Below are 21,072 nucleotides of genomic sequence, written 5' to 3'. Positions count from 1 at the left end.
CCACATCCACTCAACTGGCCATACTTGATTCCATTTTTGTTGTGAATTATATCACATAGAAGAATGCATAAAACATGTATATTGATATAAGGAACAAATTAGAAGGATGCAGCTGGGCCGGACACGGTGGCTCAATCCTATAATCTCAGCACTTTCGGAGGCAGAGGCGGGCAGATCACCTGAGGTCAGGAGTTCGGTAACAGCCTGGCCAACATGGCAAAACCCTGTCTCTACTAAAAATACAGATATTGGCTGGGCATGGTAGCGCACACCTGTAGTCCCAGCTGCTGGGAGGACTGAGGCAGGAGAATCGCTTAAACCCAGCAGGAGGAGGTTGCAGTTAGCCAAGATCATGCCACTGTACTCCAGCTTGGGTGACAGAGTCTCAGAGAAAAAAAAAAAAAGAGGATGCAGCCATATAACCACTGCCAGTGAGGAATGTTGCCAGGACCCCAGAAGCCTCCTGCCCCTCATTGTATATTGTACTTTCCTACCTCCAATAAAATTCCCTCTTTCCTCATGGGCATTCTGACTCTATGGTACATATTTTCCTGTCTTTGTTTTGTTAAGCCTATAGCACCCAGTATTTCCAGGCTGTCTCCCATCCAAGAACTAACCAGCCCCTTCCTAGATGAGACGAGTTCGGGCGCTTGTCTTTATGTGTGATTCTTTCTAGTTTCCTTTTGTTTGTTTTGAACCTTTATGTACATGAAATAGTGATTGTGTTTCTTATTTGGGGTCTTGTATCTTTGCTCAATATGTGGGAAATTCATGTTGTGTGTAGCTATTGTCTATTTTCTTTGCTGCATGGTATTCTATTACTTGAATACATTACAGTTTGAGCATTTGTAATGGTATGGGATATTTGAGTTGTTCTTTTGTGTGAACAATGTTGGTGTAAATCTTTTTTTTTTTTTTTGAGACAGAGTCTTGCTCTGTTGCTGAGGCTGGTGTGCAATGGCACGATCTCAACTCACTGCAACCTCCGCCTCCTGGGTTCAAGCAATTCTCCTGCCTTAGCCTCCCGAGTAGCTGGGATTACAGGTGCCTGCCACCATGCCTGGCTAATTTTTGTATTTTTTTAGTAGAGGTGAGGCTTCACTGTGTTGGTCAGGCTGGTCTCAAACTCCTGACCTCAGGTGATCCACCCACCTCAGCCTCCCAAAGTGTTGGAATTACAGGCGTGAGCCACCGCGCCTGGCCCTAAATCTTATTCTTGTATATAAGTTTCTATAGGGAATATATCTAGCAGAGGATTACTGGGTTATAGGGTATGCAAATTTTCAAAATGATTGTACCAATTGACATTCTTACTAGTAATGGATGATAGTTCCTACTGCACTATGTCTCCATATAAACTAGATCTTGTTGGAGTTTTAAAAGTTTGATAGTCACCAGACGCGGTGACTCACGCCTGTAATCCCAGCACTTTGGGAGACTGAGGCAAGTGGATCACTAGGTCAGGAGTTCAAGATCAGCCTGGCCAACTTGGTGAAACCCTGTCTACTAAAAGTACAAAAAAATTAGCCAGGCGTGGCGGCAGGCACCTGTAACCCCAGCTACTCAGGAGGCTGAGGCAGAGAATTGCTTGAACCCGGGAGGAAGAGGTTGTAGTGAGCCGAGAGTGCGCCACTGCATTCCAGCCTGGGTGACAGAGCGAGACTCCATCTCAAAAAAAAAAAAGTTTGATAGTGTGGCTGGGTGCAGTCTATCTCTTGATCATGAGGTCTAGAGTTAGAGACCATCCTGGCCAACAAGGTGAAACACCATCTCTACTGAAAATACAAAAAGTAGCCGGGCGTGGTGGCGTGCACCTGTAGTCCCAGGTACTCCGGTGGCTGAGGCAGGAGAATCGCTTGAACCTGGGTCCTTGTTTAGGACCAAACAAGATCGCACCACTGCACTATAGCCTGGCAACAGAGTGAGACTCCGTTTCAAAAATAAAAAAAAGTTTGATAGTCTGGTGTGTATTAGTAATTAATTGAGGATTTAATTTGCATTTCCTTGATAACTTATGAAGTTGAACACTGTTTTTCTGTTGGCCATTTGAATTTCTACTTCTATACACTGCTTGTTGAAGAGTTTAGCCTATTTTTTCTTCCAGGCTGTCTGTCTCAGTCATCTTTTAATTATTCTGCTGGCTTTTTCTTTTAGTGTTATAGTCATGTCCACAGCTCAACCACTTCAAATATCGGTGATGGCATGCTGGAAAATTCCTATATTAAACAGCTTCTTATAGGAAAGTGATGTTATATATTCACAAGGGATATTTTGTGATAGTACAAATGACCAGATTTGGAGGATTAACAGGAGCCTTTTCTAATGTGAAGAAATAAGGCCATATTCTTCCCTGAGAATGTAATTTTGGGGGGCTGGGCATGGTGGCTCGTGTCTGTAATCCCAGCATTTTGGGAAGCTAAGGCAGGAGGATTGCTGGAGGCCAGGAGTTTGAGATCAGCCAGGTCAACATAGTGAGACCCCATCTCTATGAAAAGTTTAAAATTAGCCAGGCATGGTGGCATGCATCTGTGATTCTAGCTACTTGGGAGGCTGAGGTGGGAGGATCACTTGAGCCCTGGAGGCTGGAGGTTGAGGCTGCAGTGAGCCATGATTGAGCCACTGCACTCCAGCCTGGGCAACAGAACAAGACCCAGCCTCAAAAAAAAAAAAAGTGTGATTTTGAGGAATAGTCAAAATTCCACAAGTAGCAAGACAAGTAATTTGCCTAAATTACTTGTCTCCTTTAATCATTCACTACTGACCATTTGCAGTTAGCAAATTATCTGAAACTAGAAACCAAGAAACTGAGAAGGCATCTTCTCTCCATTCTTTTTTTTTTTTTTAATAAGAGAATCTCACTCGGTTGCCCAGGCTGTAATATATTGGTGCAATCATAACTCACTAGAGCCTTGAACTTCTGGGTTCCAGTGGTCCACTTCAGCCTCCCAAGTATTCGAAACCACAGGCACATGCCATGACACCTGGCTAATTTTTAAAAAATTTCTTGTAGAGACAAGGTCTCACTGTGTTGCCCAGGTTGGTCTCCAACTCTTGGGCTCAAGTGATCCTCCCACCTCAGTCTCCCAAAGTGTTGGGATTATAGGCATGAGCTACCATGCCCAGCCAGCTCTGACTTACGTGAAGAGAAAGTAACTAAAGTTTTGATCTCCATCACACACAGTCAAATCTGTATCTTATATGAAACATGGGCGATGTTCTTCTCTCTTCATAGTTTACACCATTTCTCATTGTCCCTGGGTCTAATGGTGAGTTTTACTTACCATTTCTCAGCTCACTTACCCAGTTGATTTTCTAATGCCTATCTCACTTGGCCCCTATTAGACATTTGCATCTGAGATGTCTAATATTCAGAGTGACATAAGAGAAAAATTCTGTAAGTCTAAAAGATATGCTTTGTAGAGTATTATGGTAGAATTTTCAGGATTCTTATAATTGAAGGCAGGGTTTCCTCAATCTCAGCACTATTGACATTTTGGGCACGATCATCCTTTGTTGTTGAGGGCTGTCCTGTGCATTGTAGGAACTATTGTAGGAACTACCCATTAGAAGGCAGTAACACCTCCTTCCTCAGTTGCGACTATCAAAAATGCCTTCAAACGTTGCTAAATGTCCCCTGAGGGGCAAAATTGCCAATGTTGAGAACCACTTTTTTTTTTTTTTTTGAGACGAAGTCTCACTCTTGTCCCCTAGGCTGGAGTGCAATGGCACGATCTCGGCTCACTGCAACCTTCGCCTCCCGGGTTCAAGCGATTCTCCTGCCTCAGCCTCCTGAGTAGCTGGGATTACAGGCGCCTGCCACCATGCCCAGCTAACTTTTGTATTTTTAGTAGAGACGGGGTTTCATCATGTTGGTCAGGCTGGTCTCAAACTCCTGGCCTCAGGTGATCCACCCGCCTCAGCCTCCTAAAGTGCTGGGATTATAAGCATGAGCCACCGCGCCTGGTTAAGAATACTTTTTTTCAAGGTAATCTAAATTCTCCTTAAAATGATCCCTAATCCACTTCCCTATTAATGCACATTTTAGTTGCTTCTCAGTGATTGATTAGTACCCAAAAAAAGGTCTTAATGAGTGAATATTCATCATTATCTCAGATACTGGCTCTCATGATTAACCTTTAGTAATTTATTGATTTATTCAGCCAAAATTTCTAAACAAATAACATCTTATAACTGGAGTAGATTCTGATTGTGTATAGTTCAAATTACTCTTGAAAATTGTTGGAAAAATGATATGCTGAAGACTAAACTTCATCTTTCAATAAATCCAACACAGGTGATATTTTTCTCCAGTTGAAACACACAGCTCTTTCTTTAGGCACTAGATATAAAGATTGCTTGAGTTTAGCAGACATGTATTAAATGCCTGAATGCCAGAAAAATCTCAGTGTCATGAGACGCTTGTGCTTTGAGGGACATAGGACTAAGGACAACAGCTTCAAGTCACCTGTTTTGTACTTATTCTCAACCATGAGCTTATTGAATGGAATGGCAGATAAAATTTCTCCCTCACTTCTTTCCCCATTCTCCTTTCCCTTTTGGCTGACTTCATTTGTATAAGTTAAAAACAATTCCAGCATGTGACACTCATTTCTACATATTTTTGTTAACTGAATAAATAAATTTATGATAAATAGCGACTTCCAATCTAGTGAGGTCTCCACTGCCACAAAATTAACTGTAATCCAAGTAAGTGAATGTTAGGCTGGGTTCTTGAAACATGGCCTATGGTTCACCTGGATCCAGATACAACAACAAGCGTGTGGTTGATGTGGATGATTCATAACATGATGTTGTCCTGAATTTATCATTTTTGAATATATGCATGCATTTGCCCTTCATAAAAAAAATCACAATTTAGAAGTAAATGTATCAGTCTTGGGTTTGGAAAAAAAAAAAAAAAAAAGTAAATGTGGTATGCCAGACAGAACATAAAAGAGATTATTAAGAAAAATAAATATACTGGGAGTTGACAGTTTGACCTTTAATATGAATGGATTGGATTGTGGTATATTTTGATTTTCAGGAAGCACAAACCAGTTTCCCGAGATTGTCAGTGTGGTTAAGCCATAACACTCAGATTTCAAATGAATAGAGAGATTTATTCTTATGTAAGAATAGGAGCCAAGTGACTATTTCCTGTAGTAATTTGGAAAGCTAGATCTTTCACCTGTAGGAAAGGCCACAACCCTGGCTTTGAAATATAATAGCAATAAGAAATGGTTCAATGTTTGGTCTTCCAGCTGGGGGGCTCATCTACTTCAATAGATAATAATAGTATCTACTGCATGGGAATGCTTGTGGTGAGCCTTACGTGAGTTAAATAATACCCAAGAAGTGTGTTGCATGGTATCTGGCACTTGGGAGCCTTTTATCGAAGGGTAGCTAGTGGTAAAGATAGGAAGAGGTGGAAGGTAGGAAGAGTTAGCGTTATGCTGTTTGATGAACACCAATTTGATCAGAATTTTGAGTAGCTGTTTCATGTACTTATTCTATGCTCTAATAGGCTCTAGATAATCATGTTCTTTTCCTCATAGATTGTATCCTTAAATACTCAGCAGTTAGAGTATTTTCTCTCATAACCAACTGTGACTGGATAATATTACCTGTTCTCCCTTTTTTTTTTTTTTTTTTTTTTTTTGAGACGGAGTCTCACTCTGTTGCCCAGGCTGGAGTGCAGTGGTGTGATCTCAGCTCACTGCAAGCTGCGCCTCCCAGGTTCGTGCCATTCTCCAGCCTCAGCCTCCCAAGTAGCTGGGACTATAGGCACCTGCCACCAAGCTCAGCTAATTTGTGCTTGTGTGTGTGTATATTTAGTAGAGATGGGGTTTCACCATGTTAGCCAGGGTGGTCTCGATCTCCTGACCTCGTGATCCACCCGCCTTGGCCTCCCAAAGTGCTGGGATTATAGGCGTGAGCCACCGTGCCTGGCCCGTTCTCCCTTTTTTAAAGTTCTGTAAAGACCACGCCTTTCTCTTGACAACTAGAATTTTGCCGTTTTATAATTAGATAATAGCTAACCTTACACGAGGTACATTTTAGTTCACTTAATGTGACTTAAGAAAATACCTTGGGTTTCCTTAGAAGCACATTTTCCAGTCGTCTTCTAGTCAAGAGATTTCTGCAGATGACTGAGTTGGTCTGCTATATTTCAGAGGGTTGTAAGGAAGTAACAGAAGAGTAATATAAACAACTACATAAACCTTTTCATTGAAATGATATCTATTATGAAAAACTGGTGATGTTATGTGAATGGTTTCATGATAACCAGTATTCCACCATGATGAATATTATGTAGCCACTAAAGATAATTAGTACGATACTGTAGGAACACGGAGAAAGTGGATAATGAAATGTGAAGAAGGTTCTGTAAAAATCCAATGTGAAAAATGTACAGTTATAATCATAGTTATGTGTAAAATAGACACATGCAGACAATATTATAAACTTCAACATCTCATCATGGAACTCAGTTGTTAAATTTGGGGGCTGTTTCTAGTTAGAGTCCATAACCATGTGTATGTTGGCTTCAAGATGCTGTAAATAGTTATTTTTTTTATCTCATTCATTTGGTGACCAGCTTGGATAATTTTTTGGATAGCAGTACCTGACGTTATCATATTCCGTTTCTTTTTAGTGATGAGAATGCCAGGAAAGATTTAAAGACATTACCAGCCTTTCCAACCAAAACTCTTCAGGAGCATCCATCCCTTGCCTACTGGTAAGCCAAATCCACATAACAGGTGACCCATTCTCATAGCATCCATTCAGAACTACATGCTTTTCAGGGCATTAAAAGAAATGTAAGTGAGAAAAATATCAAATTGCCCATCAATTGTATAAAGTAACCATAGGTAGACCTTGATCCTTTCGGTGAAAGGATGTACTCGAAGCTTACTGGAGGTCATTATACTAAGACATGTCTTGCTGTCATTTGCAAAGAGCGGCTGGCTGATGTTTCTTTCAAGTGCATAAAATGTCTGTAGAGTATGCTTCTAGGTGAATATATAATATTCAGTATATGTGCAGTCACTGTGTAATGCAGCTTTAATCTGGCAGAATGCAATATAAGTGTTATAAAATACAGATTTCCTTGGATCGGAGACTTTCATAATGACCAGAGGTTTCTACTACAGCTCGTTATTGCATATATTGAGTTGGTTTAGTTGTTTGTACTTTAATGAATCCATAGTATCCATTTTCATCCCACATTTTTTTCCTAAATTACGTTTTCCCTTGAAATACTTATATTCTTGTTAAATACATTCTCTTTGGTTTTAGTCTGAATCCTCAAGATGGTTTTTCTTTCCACTAAAATGTTACAAAATAGACATTACCAAATAAATATTCAATATTGAGACGTTTAGTATGAAGTTGGAAGTATATTCCCAAATATACAGTGAAAGTAAGTGCTGAGGCTACACAGCATCTTGACTCTGGAAACTGCTAACCATGTCATTTTCAAGTGATAGTTTCGTTTGTTTGTTTGTTTGTTTGTTTGTTTGTTTGTTTGTTTGTTTTGAGACAGTCTTGCTCTGTCACCTAGGCTGGAGTGCAGTGGCGTGAACTCGGCTCACTGCAACCTCCACCTCTCTAGTTCAAGTGATTCTGGTGCCTCAGCTTCCCAAATAGCGAGGATTACAGGTACCCACCACCACGCCCGGCTAATTTTTGTATTTTTAGTAGAGTCAGGGTTTCACCATGTTGATCAGACTGGTCTCAAACTCCTGACCTCAGGTGATCCACCTGCCTCAGCCTCCCAAAATGCTGGGATTACAGGTGTGAACCACTGGGCCCAGCCAAGAGATAGTTTTATTTTATTTTATTTTTTTGAGATAGCGTCTCCCCCTGTCGCCTAGGCTGGAGTATAATGGCATGATCTCCACTCACTACAACCTCCGCCTCCTGGGTTCAAGCAATTCTCCTGCCTCTGCCTCCCAAATAGCTGGGATTACAGGCACGCGGCATGATGCCCACCTAATTTTTTGTATCTTTATTAGACACGGGGTTTCACCATGTTGGCCAGGCTGGTCTCGAACTCCTGACCTCGTGATCTACCTGCCTTGGCTTCCCAAAGTGCTGGGATTACAGACCTGAGCCACTGCACCTGACCTTGATAGTTTTAATAATAATTAAAAAAAGACATTACTAATGATGACTAGTCATATGGAGATAGAAATACTTCATCTTCTAGGTTATATTTGAGATTTCCTTTCCAGTCAACAGGTTTTGCTCTAGGGCAATAAAAGGGTTTTCTCCTAAAGCAATGTGTCTGTAAGTGGTGATAATAGAGTATTTTAGATTGCACAGACTCAGAAGCAGTTTAAATTCTTTTAAAATCTTTCTGAATCATTCAAGGAGAAAGTCTTTAATGCCTAACACTTGCTGATCTCCCTGTTTTAACCAAAAAGCGGATAGGCCTTATGCTCAAAATTTCTTCAATAATGTTCTACAACTAACATTTGATATCATTATTTTATATGTATTATAGTCCATCCAATTATGGCAAAAGATCATTTTCCATTTGAGAAATTAATATTGTTTCCTTTTCTAGTAAATTAAGTTTTTGTTTGTTTTTTGTTTTTGTGTTGGAGTTCCGCTCTTGCTGCCCAGGCTGGAGTGCAACAGCGCAATCTCGGCTCACTGCAACCTCCACCTCCTGGGTTCAAGTGATTGTCGTGCCTCAGCCTCCTAAGTAGCTGGGATTACAGGCGTGTGCCACCACATCCCACTAATTTTGTGTTTTTAGTAGAGATGAGGTTTCACCATGTTGGCCAGGCTGGCCTCAAACTCCTGACCTCAGGCGATCTGGCTGCCTCAGATTCCCAAAATGCTGGGAATACAGGTATGAGCCACTGAGCTTTAAGTTTTTTTTTGGGGGGGGGGACATATTTTCACTCTTATCGCCTAGGCTGGAGTGCAATGGCTCTATCTCGGCTCACTACAACTTCCACCTCTGAGGTTCAAGTGATTCTCCTGCCTCAGCCTCCCAAGTAACTGGGACTATAGGCACGTGCCACCACGCTCAACTACTTTTTTGTATTTTTAGTAGAGACGGGGTTTCACTGTGTTAGCCAGAATGGTCTCAATCTCCTGACCTCAGCGTCCTAAAGTGCTGGGATTACAGTCGTGAGCCACCGCGCCTAGCCATGTGCTTTAAGTTTTAAAGGTAGCAATATATATATTATATAAATATGCTACATAAAATATAAGTTAAAGATGATAATGCAGGCAGTCAAATGTCTGAAGTTCAGGAATCCATCTCCTACAGAAACAAAAGCCAAATTCTGTCTACCAAATAAGTTGCTGAAGGTTTTCTCTCTCAAGTTTGCTGATAATGTGGAAACTGCCTGTACCTCAGATAATCATGCATTGCAATCCTTCTCATTTCTTTGTTTTACAGTGAGGACAGGGTAATTGAGCATTATTTGAAAATCAAAGGTCTCACTCGGGGTCAGGCTGTGGTTCAGTAAGTATCTTTCCTTTTGCTTAGATATAATTTTAATATCTCTCATTTGAAGGTGTCACTTGAAATGATTCCTGTTGTGTAGTTGTTGTGAACATAATCCTTATCTGGTTAGAAATATCTTACCATGAATTAGAAAATGTATTGGGTCATTCTATACATTGGTGTCACCAACTTAGATACCTACCAGTGTCAGGCAGGTAACAAAAATGAGAAATGTAGGCCAGATGTAGGGCAATAGGGAATGATGGGGACTGTGGTAAACAGGTGAGCTTTCATCCTAAGTACAGGCAAGGTTACTCAGCTTTAGAATTCAGGCATAATGTTGCCAGATCCTTTGTTTTCCAAGAGAAGCTGGAAATTCAGATTTTTAAATCTTATCTCATTGGGAAGTAATTTAAAGAAAATTTAATATAATGTTAGCCAAATAAAACCTATCTAGAGGCCCTGTTTTGTCCCCCAGTTTGTGACTCTACTTTGAGTCGAGTGTATAGTATATTGGTGTTAGATAATCTGTTTCTTCATGCTACTAAGAATTAGCTGTTGTAACGTAGTTCTACATTTTGTGACTTACAGAGTTACCACCCATTATTAAGAATAGGCCAGCACAGTGTCTCATGCCTGTAATCCCAGCAGTTTGGGAGGCTGAGGTGGGCGAATCACCTGAGGTCAGGGGTTCGATGCCAGCCTGGCCAACATGGTGAAAACCCATCTCTACTAAAAATACAAAAATTAGCCGGGCATGTTGGCAGTCGCCTGCAATCCCAGCTACTTGAGAGGCTGAGGCAGGAGAATTGCTTTAACCGGGGAGGCAGAGGTTGCAGTGAGCCGTGATTGCACCATTGCACTCCAGCCGGGCGACAAGAAAGAAACTCTGTCTCAAAAAAAAAAAAAAAAGAAGTTGCTACACTAAACTTTTAAAATTATTTCTATGCCTGTGAAAACTGAAATAAGGACTTGGAGATTGTAGATTTTCCTCACACTCCTACTTCTTTGCTCTAATCTCTCTCTCTTTTTTTTTTTTTTTTTTTTTTTTTTTTTTTTTTTTTTTTTGAGACAGAGTCTCCCTCTGTCACCCAGGCTGGGGTGCAGTGATGCAATCTTATCTCACTGCAATCTCCGCCTCCTGGGTTCAAGCAATTTTCATGCCTTAGCCTCCTGAGTAGCTGGATGATACAGGCGCGTGCCACTATGCCCAGCTAATTTATGTATTTTTAGTAGAGACGGTTTCCCCATGTTGGCCTGGCTGGTCTCAAACTCTTGATCTCAAATAATTTTCCCACCTCGGCCTCCCAGAATGCTGGGATTGCAAACGTGGGCCACTGTGCCCAGCCTCTAATCTCATTTTTATCAAAACACACCTTCTATTATCTTTGCAGCAGAAATCAGAAGTTAGCATCCTGAAGTTGGATCCTTGACATTTTAATTCATTGTGCATGTTTTCTGAACTGAAAAGTAAAAAGAAGTAGTGACAATTTCCATTAAGGGTTTTAGAGTAAACTAGTGAGTATAGTCATGTACCATTTCTGTCCACATATACAATGGTGGGCCCATAGGATTATAATACCATATTGTTACTATATCTTTTCTATGTTTAGATACTCAAATACTTACCATTGTATTATAATTGTCTACAATATTTCAGCTCAGTAACATGCCGTACAGGATGGTAGCCTAGGAACCTGTAGGAACAATAGGCCGTACCATATAGCCTAACTGTGTAGTAGGCTCTACCATCTGGGTTTGTGTAAGTGCACTCCATGATGTGTGCACAAGGACAGAAATACCTAACAACACAATTCTCAGAATGTATCTTCATTGTTAAGCAATACGTGACTGTATATTACAAAGTCCCATGCTTAAGACATGGAATCAACCCAAATGCCCATCAATGATAGACTGGATCAATTTAAAGAAAATGTGGTACATGCACACCATAGAATACTATGTAGCCATAAAAAGGAATGAGATCATGTGTTTTGCAGGGACATGTATGAAGCTGGAAGCCATTATCCTCAGCAAACTAATGCAGGAACCGAATACCAAACACCACTTGTTCTCACTTATAAGTAGGAGCTGAACAATGAGAACACATGGACACAGGGAGGGGGACAACACTTACCGGGGCCTGTCAGGAGAGGTCTGGGGTGGGAGAGAGCATTGGGGAAAAGTGCTAATGCATGCTGGCCCTAATCTCTAGGTGATGGGTTGTTAGGTACAGCAAATCACCATGGCACACATTTACCTATGTAACAAACCTGCACATCCTGCACAAGTACCCTGGAACCTAAAAAACAATTAAAAAAAAAAAAAAAGTATCCATGCTCAAATGCAGAGTCTTCTGATCATTATTGTGTGGCTTCATCTAAGAGACGGTTTCACTTGGTGGTTAAGGCTCTAGGATGTGGAGTCCGGCCCATTTTGTTAGAATTCTGACTCTGCAGTTTAGTTGCTGCATGACCTTGACACATTTAACCTCTTATATTCATTTACATGTAGGTCATTTACTTTTAAAAAATATGTCAAATTATTGATTACAGTTTCTGGAGAAATTGATCATCAAAATGTCATTAAAAAGCTACTTGTGTTAAAACAGAGCCTCAGTTCCCTGAGGGCAGAGAGGAAGCATTACACAATTTAGTCCACTCCAAAGGCTTAAAGGTGTACAATAAACACTGCTGAATTAAAAATAGCAAGTAGCGGCATCATCGCTTTAATTTTTATTTTGGGGGGACTTTTTTTTTTTTTTTTTTTTTGACAGATTCTCGCTCTGTCATCCAGGCTGGAGTGCAATGGTGCAATCTCGGCTCACTGCAACCTCCACCTCCGGAATTCAAGCAATTCTTCTGCCTCAGCCTCCCAAATAGCTGGGATTACAGGTGCCCGCCACAACACCCAGCTAATTTTTGTATTTTTAGTAGAGACGGGGTTTCATCATGTTGGCCAGGCTGGTCTTGAACTGCTGACCTCGGGTGATCCACTCGCCTCTGCCTCCCAAAATGCTGGGATTACAGGCGTGAGCCACTGCGCCCGGCCTGGGGGGGGAGGGGACATATTTTTTAAGTCAGGTTTACATAATTCATAGTTTTAAAGTATATCTTTCTAGGAGTTTTGACAGATGTTTCTAGTTATGTAACCTCTACCACAAGCAATATATGGAATAGCTTTATTGTTTAACTTATGAGTATGACCCAAAAGTTGGTGCTCATTGCTTGCATCATTAGGGGTTTACTTTAAAAACACGTGCAAGTGGAGTTTATAATACAGTACATTCCTAATCCATAAACATTTGAATGTGTGGAAAGTAACATTTTCTGTAATTTTGAAATTGAGGTTCTATTAGCATTTTCCTAACATTTGGATAAGCTAAAGTATGTTACTCCCCAAAGTAGTTTATTCTGTTTCTATTTGAGTGAAACTTATTAATTATTCTGATAATGAGGAAAGTAGAAACATGGTGTTTCTTTAAATCACTTTTCCCAAATGAGAAAATAACTATTTTAATAAGATTGTGATACATGTTTATTTTCTATAGGTATATGAAAATAGTAGAAGCTCTACCAACTTATGGTGTCCATTATTATGCAGTAAAGGTAAATCGTTTTACATAACAAAGCTTTCATGATTATTGAGAGTTATTGCACAATACCAAGTTTTCTCGTAATATATAAAAGGCTGATTATATCTTGCCATTTGTAGCAAATTATAAAGCACATTATTTTTGCAAAATACTTACTATGGTAAAATGTTTTTCCAAGACCTCTCTTCGTCCTAAGATGTTCAGATCATTCTCTTTTGAAACACCTTTGCTTGCTGATCGGTCCTTTTTCCAGTTGGCCACCTTTCTAGCACTACCAGATCTTCATTTGAGAGTGCTTTTGTTAGAAAATTATGCAGTCTCCAGCGTTATTTCAACAGCTTCATGAAATGCTGAAATTTTAACAGGATTTGCAATACCATGTTTCAATCAGTGTATTACATACACTGTATTTTCAGGTGTTTTATAAGTGGGGAAAGATTAACAAAGAAATATTTTGAGATGATGAAAAGTATTTTCAGATGTTTATAAGCAGAGAGAGATTGACAGATATTTTGAGATGATGAGATGAAAGTGTTAAGGATGTCTTGTTTGGAAGAGAAATAATTTTATAATTGATCAGTTCTTGATTGACTTTTCATGTTATGATAATGTTCATATCTCTATACAATTCAAAATGATGGGAAATTAGATAAAAAATATTTACATAATGAGAATACTTGTGCTAAAATCAGTACCACATTTAACTTTTTTTTTTTTTTTCTTTTTTTTTTATATTAATACTTTTTAAATTTTTTTTTTTTTCTTGAGATGGAGTCTAGCTCTACTGCCCAGGCTGGAGTGCAGTGGCGTGATCTCAGCTCACTGCAACCTCTGCCTCCCAGATTTGAGCGATTCTCCTGCCTCAGCCCCCAGATTAGCTGGGATTATAGGCACGCACCACCACACCTGGCTCATTTTTTGTATATTTGGTAGAGATGGGGATTCACCATGTTGGCCAGGCTGGTCTCTAACTCCTGACCTCAGGTGATCCACCCGCCTCAGGCTCCCAAAGTGCTGGAATTACAGGCATGAACCACCATGCCCAGCCTCCAATTTAACTTTAATTTCTACTGACTCCAGTTTGCATATAGGAATCTGTCTAAGCCTCAATTTTCCTTTCCTGTGTCAGTATATTCTATGCTTTGGCAAAACATAAAAGATAAATTTATGAAAAAAATATTACTCACCTCCCCATGTGTACCTCAAACCAATTATTCAAACATCCTGTCATTGAATTGTACAGTTCTCCAAAAGGGTTTTCAATATCCCCATGTTCATTGTTAATTGTTTTATAAACATCAGGAATTGGAACCACTTTTCTCATCTTTGTAATTCTTTGGAAGCGTCCCCAACCTTTTATAACTGGTTACTAATTAAGAGAGAAAGAGCTTTTTTTTTTTTTTAATGGATAACTGGCTTTTTACTGGATTAATTCTTAGTTGAATTACTTACATTTTATTTATTTTCTCCAACTGTTTAACCAAAACAGTAATGCTTTACTCTTTTTGATGGTATTAACAGTATTGGACTATTTCAACTTAAAGATTCTATTTGAAGAAACTCCAAGATGTTTTAGTAACAAGTTAGGTTTTTAAATAATGTTCTGTTTATCAAGACAGCTTTATTTTGACTTGCTGATGCTTGTTAAGAGGTGAAATTGCCGGGCGTGATGGCTCACGCCTGTAATCCCAGCACTTTGGGAGGCTGAGGTGGGCAGATCATGAGGTCAAGAGATCAAGACCATCCTAGCCAACATAGTGAAACCCCATCTCTACTAAAATACAAAAAATTAGCCAGGCATGGTGGTGCACACCTGTAATCCCAGCTACTCGGGAGGCTGAGGCAGGGGAATTACTCAAACCCAGAGGCAGAGGTTGCAGTGAGTCGAGATCATGCCACTGCACTCCAGCCTGGTGACAGAATGAGACTCTGTCTCAAGGAAAAAAAAAAAAGGTGAAATTGGTAAATTTTATTCATTTCTAGAAGAGTTAACAGCTAGGTCTTGGTTCTCATGCTTTTTCAACTTCTAGGATAAGCAAGGACTTCCTTGGTGGCTTGGAATCAGCTATAAGGGAATTGGCCAGTATGATATACAAGACAAGGTGAAGCCTCGGAAGGTAAGTTCGAATCACTTTAGGAGAACTTTGAACTGTTCAAAAGATGTTAATCACAACATAGTTGACAAGCACACACCATTAGGCTGTTGGGGGTTTTTGGGTTTTTTTGAGACGGAGTTTTGCTTTGTTGTCCAAGCTGGAGTGCAGTGAGGTGATAGTGGCTCACTGCAACCTCCACCTCCTGGGTCCAAGCGATTCTCCTCCCTCAGCTTCCCAAGTAGCTGGAATTACAGACATGCGTCACCACACCTGGCTAATTTTTGTACTTTTAGTAGAGACGGGGTTTTGTCATGTTGGCCAGGCTGGTCTCAAACTTCTGACCTCAAATGATCCGCCAACCTTGGCCTCCCAAAATGCTGGGATTATAGGCGTGAGCCACCATGCCCAGCCACAAGCTCACACCATTAGGTTTCTATTTCATGTTAGTATGAACAGGATGATGCCATTTATTTTGTAAATTTTGTATGTACATTTATACATATACATATTTGAATTGGATGGTAGACATATAAATGAATAATAAAGACATCAGCCAAATTTTTTGGTGCTAGTGATCTCTCAATGATGCAGGTATAAGTCATCTTTCTTCTGATGCTATTATCTCTGTTTCACAATTTTCTGCAGTGAACATGTCTGCTTTTTGTAGAGAAAAATCAGTTGTGTGCTATTTATTAAAGGGTCACAGGCCGGATATGGTGACTCCTGTCTGTAATCCCAGCACTTTGGGAGGCCAAGGCGGGCAGATCAGGAGGTCAGGAATTTGAGACCAGCCTGATCAACATGGTGTAACCCCGTCTCTACTAAAAATAGAAAAATTAGCCACATGTGGTAGCAGGCACCTGTAATCCCAGCTACACGGGAGGCTGAGGCATGAGCATTGCTTGAACCTGGGAGGCAGAGATTACAGTGAGACAAGATCGTGCCACTTCACTCCAGCCTGGGCAACAGAGAGAAACTCCATCTCAAAATAAAAAAAAAAAAAGAGGGTCACAATCTATCAGATTTGGATTTCCAGGGCTAAATAACTAACATTAATGTCAATTTAAAATTTTATTATGAAGCTGTTTTTTAAAAATTCATTATTAGCTGAGCATGGTAGCTCACGCCTGTAATCCCGGCACTTTGGGAGGCCGAGTCTGGTGGATTGCCTGAGCTCAGGAGTTTGCGATCAGCCAGGGCAACATGATAAAACCCCGTCTCTACTAAACTACAAGAAATGAGTTGGGCATAACAGCATGCGCCTATAGTCCCAGCTACTCAGGAGGCTGAGGCAGGAAAATTGCTTGAACCTGGGAGGCAGAGGTTGCAGTGAGCCAAGATCACGCCGCTGCACTCCAGCCTGGGCGACAGGGTGAGATTCCGTCTCAAAAAAAAAAAAAAAAATTCATTATTATTATTATTTTTTTAGATGAGTCTCGCTGTGTTCCATTGGCTGGAGTGCAGTGGCCTGATCACAGGTCACTGCAGCCTCGACTTCCCTGGCTCAAGCAATCCTTCCACCTCAGCCTCCCAAGTAGCTGGGACTACAGGCACATGCACCTGTGCCCAGATAATTTTTAGAAAGTGTTCTGCAGAGACAAAGTCTGGCTATTTTTCCCAGACTGGTCTTGAACTCCTGGGCTCAAGCAGTCTTCCCACCTTAGCCTCCCAAAGCACTGGGATTACACGCATGAGCCACTGTGCCCAGCTGAATCTGCTTCTCTTGATCCAAGCTCAAGTGTACAACACGTTTTTGCACATATAAGAGTTGAAGAATCCATATAGATCACCATGCAGCTGCTCTTGGCCTCCTTCGGTATTACAGCGACATCAAGACTGACTCATGCTGCCCTGGTTGGTTTTGCCACTCCACTCTCCCTGTGCCATCCTGCCATCACTGAAAGCACAGGAGTAAAACAGTGACCTCTAATAACAGACGATGGTCAGCTACCTGCATTATCACAACCCGACATCACAGCCTTAAATAACTCCTATCATTTCTATCTGTCTCTTGCTTTAATGTATGTGAGAAAAACAGCCATTCTCTTTATAAAGCAGCCCTATAATCATACATACTCTTCATCTTCTAAGTGTCCATGCAGCTTCAGTCGGTGCACACAGTCTTCCATGAGTTGTGAAAATAAATAAAACTCCCCTCTTTTCCCCATTTTATGGTTGTGAAACTGACACAGATAACACAAAAGGGTAGATTAGGGAAAGCCATATCCCCACCACCCCCAACCTCCAATACTGATCCAGCTTTCCTGGATCAGGCTAGTAGGGCATTGAGGCTTCTTACTAGAAATTATTGATAAGGCTGAGTGTGGTGGCTCATGCCTGTAATCCCAGTGCTTTTGGAGGTCAAGATGGGAGGACTGTTTAAGGCCAGGAGTTCAAGTCCAGCCTGAGCAATGTGACAAGACCCCATCTCTACAAAAAAAAGAGAATAAAAAAGAAAACTTTAAAAAAATTAGCCAGGCCTGGTGGCAAATGCCTGTAGTCCCAGTTATACAGGAGGCTGAGGTAGGAGGATCACTTGAGCCTGGGAGGTTGAGGCTGTAATGAACTATGATCATGCCACTGCACACCAGCCTGGGTGACAGAGCAAAACCTTGTGTCAGGAAAAAAAAAAAAAAAAAAAATCAATGAAAGCAACCGTGCATCATTCAACAAGCAGTAGAGGACAGAGAGAGCATGTTTGTAATCGTATATTAACATTTTTATTCTATAAGCTCTGTGACCAAGATCAATTTAAGGACTACCTAATTAATTTCCAGAAGGAATATAAGTACTATTGTTCCTGCTTGCATTTCAAAAATTGACTTCTAAAGCCTAATTTCTAATCAATAATATTAGAAATGAAGGATACCCAATTTTTTCAAATATTTTTTAAAATCAATTTTATTTATTGTTAGCTTTTTCTTTTTCTTTTTTTTTTCTTCGCCAGAGTAAGAAATATTCACAAGGGCAAGGAAAAAAATGGCAGCAAACACTACAAAACAATGCATTGGGGAGGAAGTCTTCTGCAATCCCCATTTTTTCCCCCATGACAACCAGCGACTGTTAAAAAAAATGGTACCAGTTCATTTGGATTTTGTCAGTGTATATTCTAAGCATTTACAAAGACAGAGAAATCTAATATATACAGTTGTTTCATACCTGCCATTTTTCTCTAGCTTACTTATAAACCGATTTCTTTTCACTTTTTTTAAAGCTGCCTAGTGTTTCATGATGTGGAAATAAATACTTTCTTTAACCACTTCACTTTTGATGGACATCATACTTGTTTCCATTTGCAGGAGTGGAGAGAGTTTGCAGAGCATAATAAAAAACCGCAGTCAAAGCAAATACTTTACCCTAGTTTATCTATTTTGCAAGACCAAAATACTGCCTATCATGTTTTCTTAAGGTAGACCTCACTTGTATTGAGATTTTTTTGCTAACTTTTTTCTCTTCTGAATTTTACTTCAGAAATAACACTCAGGAGTTATTTCAGAAAATAATTGGTTATTCAGAAAACTTACTGGTTTTCTGAATCTTCCAAGTAAAATATTACTTAAAGCAACTCATAAGTAATTTATTAGCTAAAGTGGCTTGATAAGATTGAGCTTCCAGCAGAATATAAATGCATTTGCTAACAGCAACCAGGCTTTCTCCCAAAATAGTGGTGAATCAGAATCTGCACAGTCAATATTGCAGTTAATTTCCTCTCCTGTACTCATGACTCACAAGCCTTTCTTTACGTTCACAGTTTCATAGAAATTGGCAAATATTGCTTGACACTTATCATAATCAGGTTTGCTTGTTCATTCCAGAGTCTAGAAAAGGATCAGAAGCTACTTCCTTTTTTGAATTTGCAGAGTTCTTCTGTTTCATTTCCAAAACATGCCACTCAATTTTTAAAAAGACCCCACGCAGTCCTTCTTGTGTTATCGCTTTTTTTTTTCTTTTCTTTTCTTTTTTTTTTTTTTTTTTTTTTTGTTTTGTTTTTGAGACAGGGTTTCACTCTGTTGCCCAGGCTGGAGTGCAATGGTACGATCTCGGCTCACTGCAACCTCCGCCTCCCGGGTTCGAGCGATTCTCCTACCTCAGCCTCCCGAGGAGCTGGGATTACAGGCTCCTGCCACCACGCTTGGCTAATTTTTGTATTTTTAGTAGAGACGGGTTTTCACCATGCTGGCCAAGCTGGTCTCGAACTCCTGACCTCAGGCAATCCTCCCGCCTCGGCCTCCCAAAGTGCTGGAATTATAGGCGTGAGCCACCGTGCCTGGCCCATGTTATCACTTTCTTGCCTTCTCTTTCTCCATTTTTTTAAGGGGATGTCTACTCTGTTCCATTGCTTGTTTCTTCTTTTCTTCTTTTGTTAAAATCTGACAATGGATTTTGCTTCCGTATATTTATTTTTATGTCCAGACAATGTAAGGATTGAGGCTGTTCTACAAGTCCTTCTCCTGGCCTAGTTTGCACAAATGAAAGAATGCATAATTTAAAGGACCATGAGCACAGCCTTCTATTAAAGGAGGATCATGCTTCAGCTGTTTGTGTGGACCTGTGCAGGCTGCAAGTTTACCAATGGACCAGCAGGAATGAAGGTCAAATTGGCAAACTCGAATGAAACAAAGACTATAATGAGAGGCCTTAAGGTGCTCAGCCTCTTGAGCCACATCCTATCTTGTTGCAATTATGTGGCTTAAAAGCAGGCCAGAAGGAGGGAAATGTACTGAGAATAAGTATTAAGAATAAGTAAACTGATGCCGAAAAGCTGTTTTGAAAAGGAGTTGTTCCAAGATCTCCCAGCAGTGACCTTCAGACCTTTCTGTATCAGTATCACCTGTGAATGTTGAGGGTGGGGAGGTATTTGTTCTACTTCCCAGGGCATCCAGCAGATGCTCTTCAAGTCTTTTATTTATATGGTGTTTTTGCCAGTCCAGGGTGCCAACAAGTTATTTTCAATCAGTATGTAGTACAGTGATGCAGGGCAAGAGTTGGGGAGGCATCCCAACCTCTGCCCCTGGTGTCTATTTACTATGCCACCTTGAGCATGTTGTTTAATCTCTCTTTAAAAGTGGTTTTCTCATCTGTACAAGGGTATTGCCACCAACTGTGTAGGGTGGTTGTAAGACCTAGAGGACAAATTTAGCACCATAGCTGATATACCATCATCATTAGTAGTAGTGAGAGGACAGACAATAAAAGAGTATGGGAAATATTCTTGGATCACTGGTTAGAGAGGGACACAACATTGCTACAAAACCACAGCTAAGAATCCACTCTCAAATTTTCTTTATTTCTTTTTTTTTTTTTTTTTTTTTTTGAGATGGCATTTCACTCTTGTTGCCCAGGCTGGAGTGCAATGGCACGATCTCAGCTCAGCTCCCTGCAACCCCTGCTTCCTGGGTTCAAGCAATTCTTCTGCCTCAGCCTCCCAAGTAGCTGGAATTACAGGCATGGGCCATGCCTGGCTAATTTTGTATTTTTAGCAGAGATGGAGTTTCACCATGTTGGTCAGGCTGGTCTCAAACTCCTGACCTCAGGTGATCCACCCGCCTGAGCCTCCCAAAGTTCTGGGAATACAGATGTGTGCCACCACGCGTGGCCTCGACTCTCAAATTTCTGTTTTCAGAGATGTGTAAGCACTTGTTCCACCTCCTAATTCATTAACCATCATGCCTGAAGGTGTGATGCAAATTAAAGGAAAAAATTTTAATCCAAAATTACAAACCACAAACATTCAGGGTATTAAAAATTAAGACAATAAGCAGTTTTACTTTATATTCCTCCCTTTGTGTATGAATATGACATTGCAAACTCTTAGAGAATGTGAAAACATACCAGAACTGAACTTAATTCCAAATGGCAAGACATCTGGACTTAGAGACTGATGAACTTTCAGTTAAAGAAAAAAAAAAAAA

At 40.4% G+C, this 21,072-nt stretch overlaps 1 protein-coding gene across 1 annotated transcript in view; it reads left to right on the top strand.

Moving 5' to 3' along the window:
• FRMD4B (FERM domain containing 4B) overlaps positions 1-21,072 on the top strand; it is a 216,262-nt gene that overhangs the window by 154,586 nt on the left and 40,604 nt on the right. Inside the window, 4 exon segments of the mRNA XM_017859405.1 lie at positions 6,656-6,739; positions 9,422-9,487; positions 13,020-13,077; positions 15,095-15,181. Coding sequence (XP_017714894.1) covers positions 6,656-6,739; positions 9,422-9,487; positions 13,020-13,077; positions 15,095-15,181 — 295 coding nt within the window.

This window comes from Rhinopithecus bieti, unplaced genomic scaffold, assembly GCF_001698545.2.
Source record: "Rhinopithecus bieti isolate Rb0 unplaced genomic scaffold, ASM169854v2 scaffold_47418, whole genome shotgun sequence".
NCBI classification, from domain to species: Eukaryota; Metazoa; Chordata; class Mammalia; order Primates; family Cercopithecidae; genus Rhinopithecus; species Rhinopithecus bieti.
The sequence above is the reverse complement of the archived record's forward strand: the minus strand, read 5'-3'. Positions and strand labels throughout refer to the sequence as shown.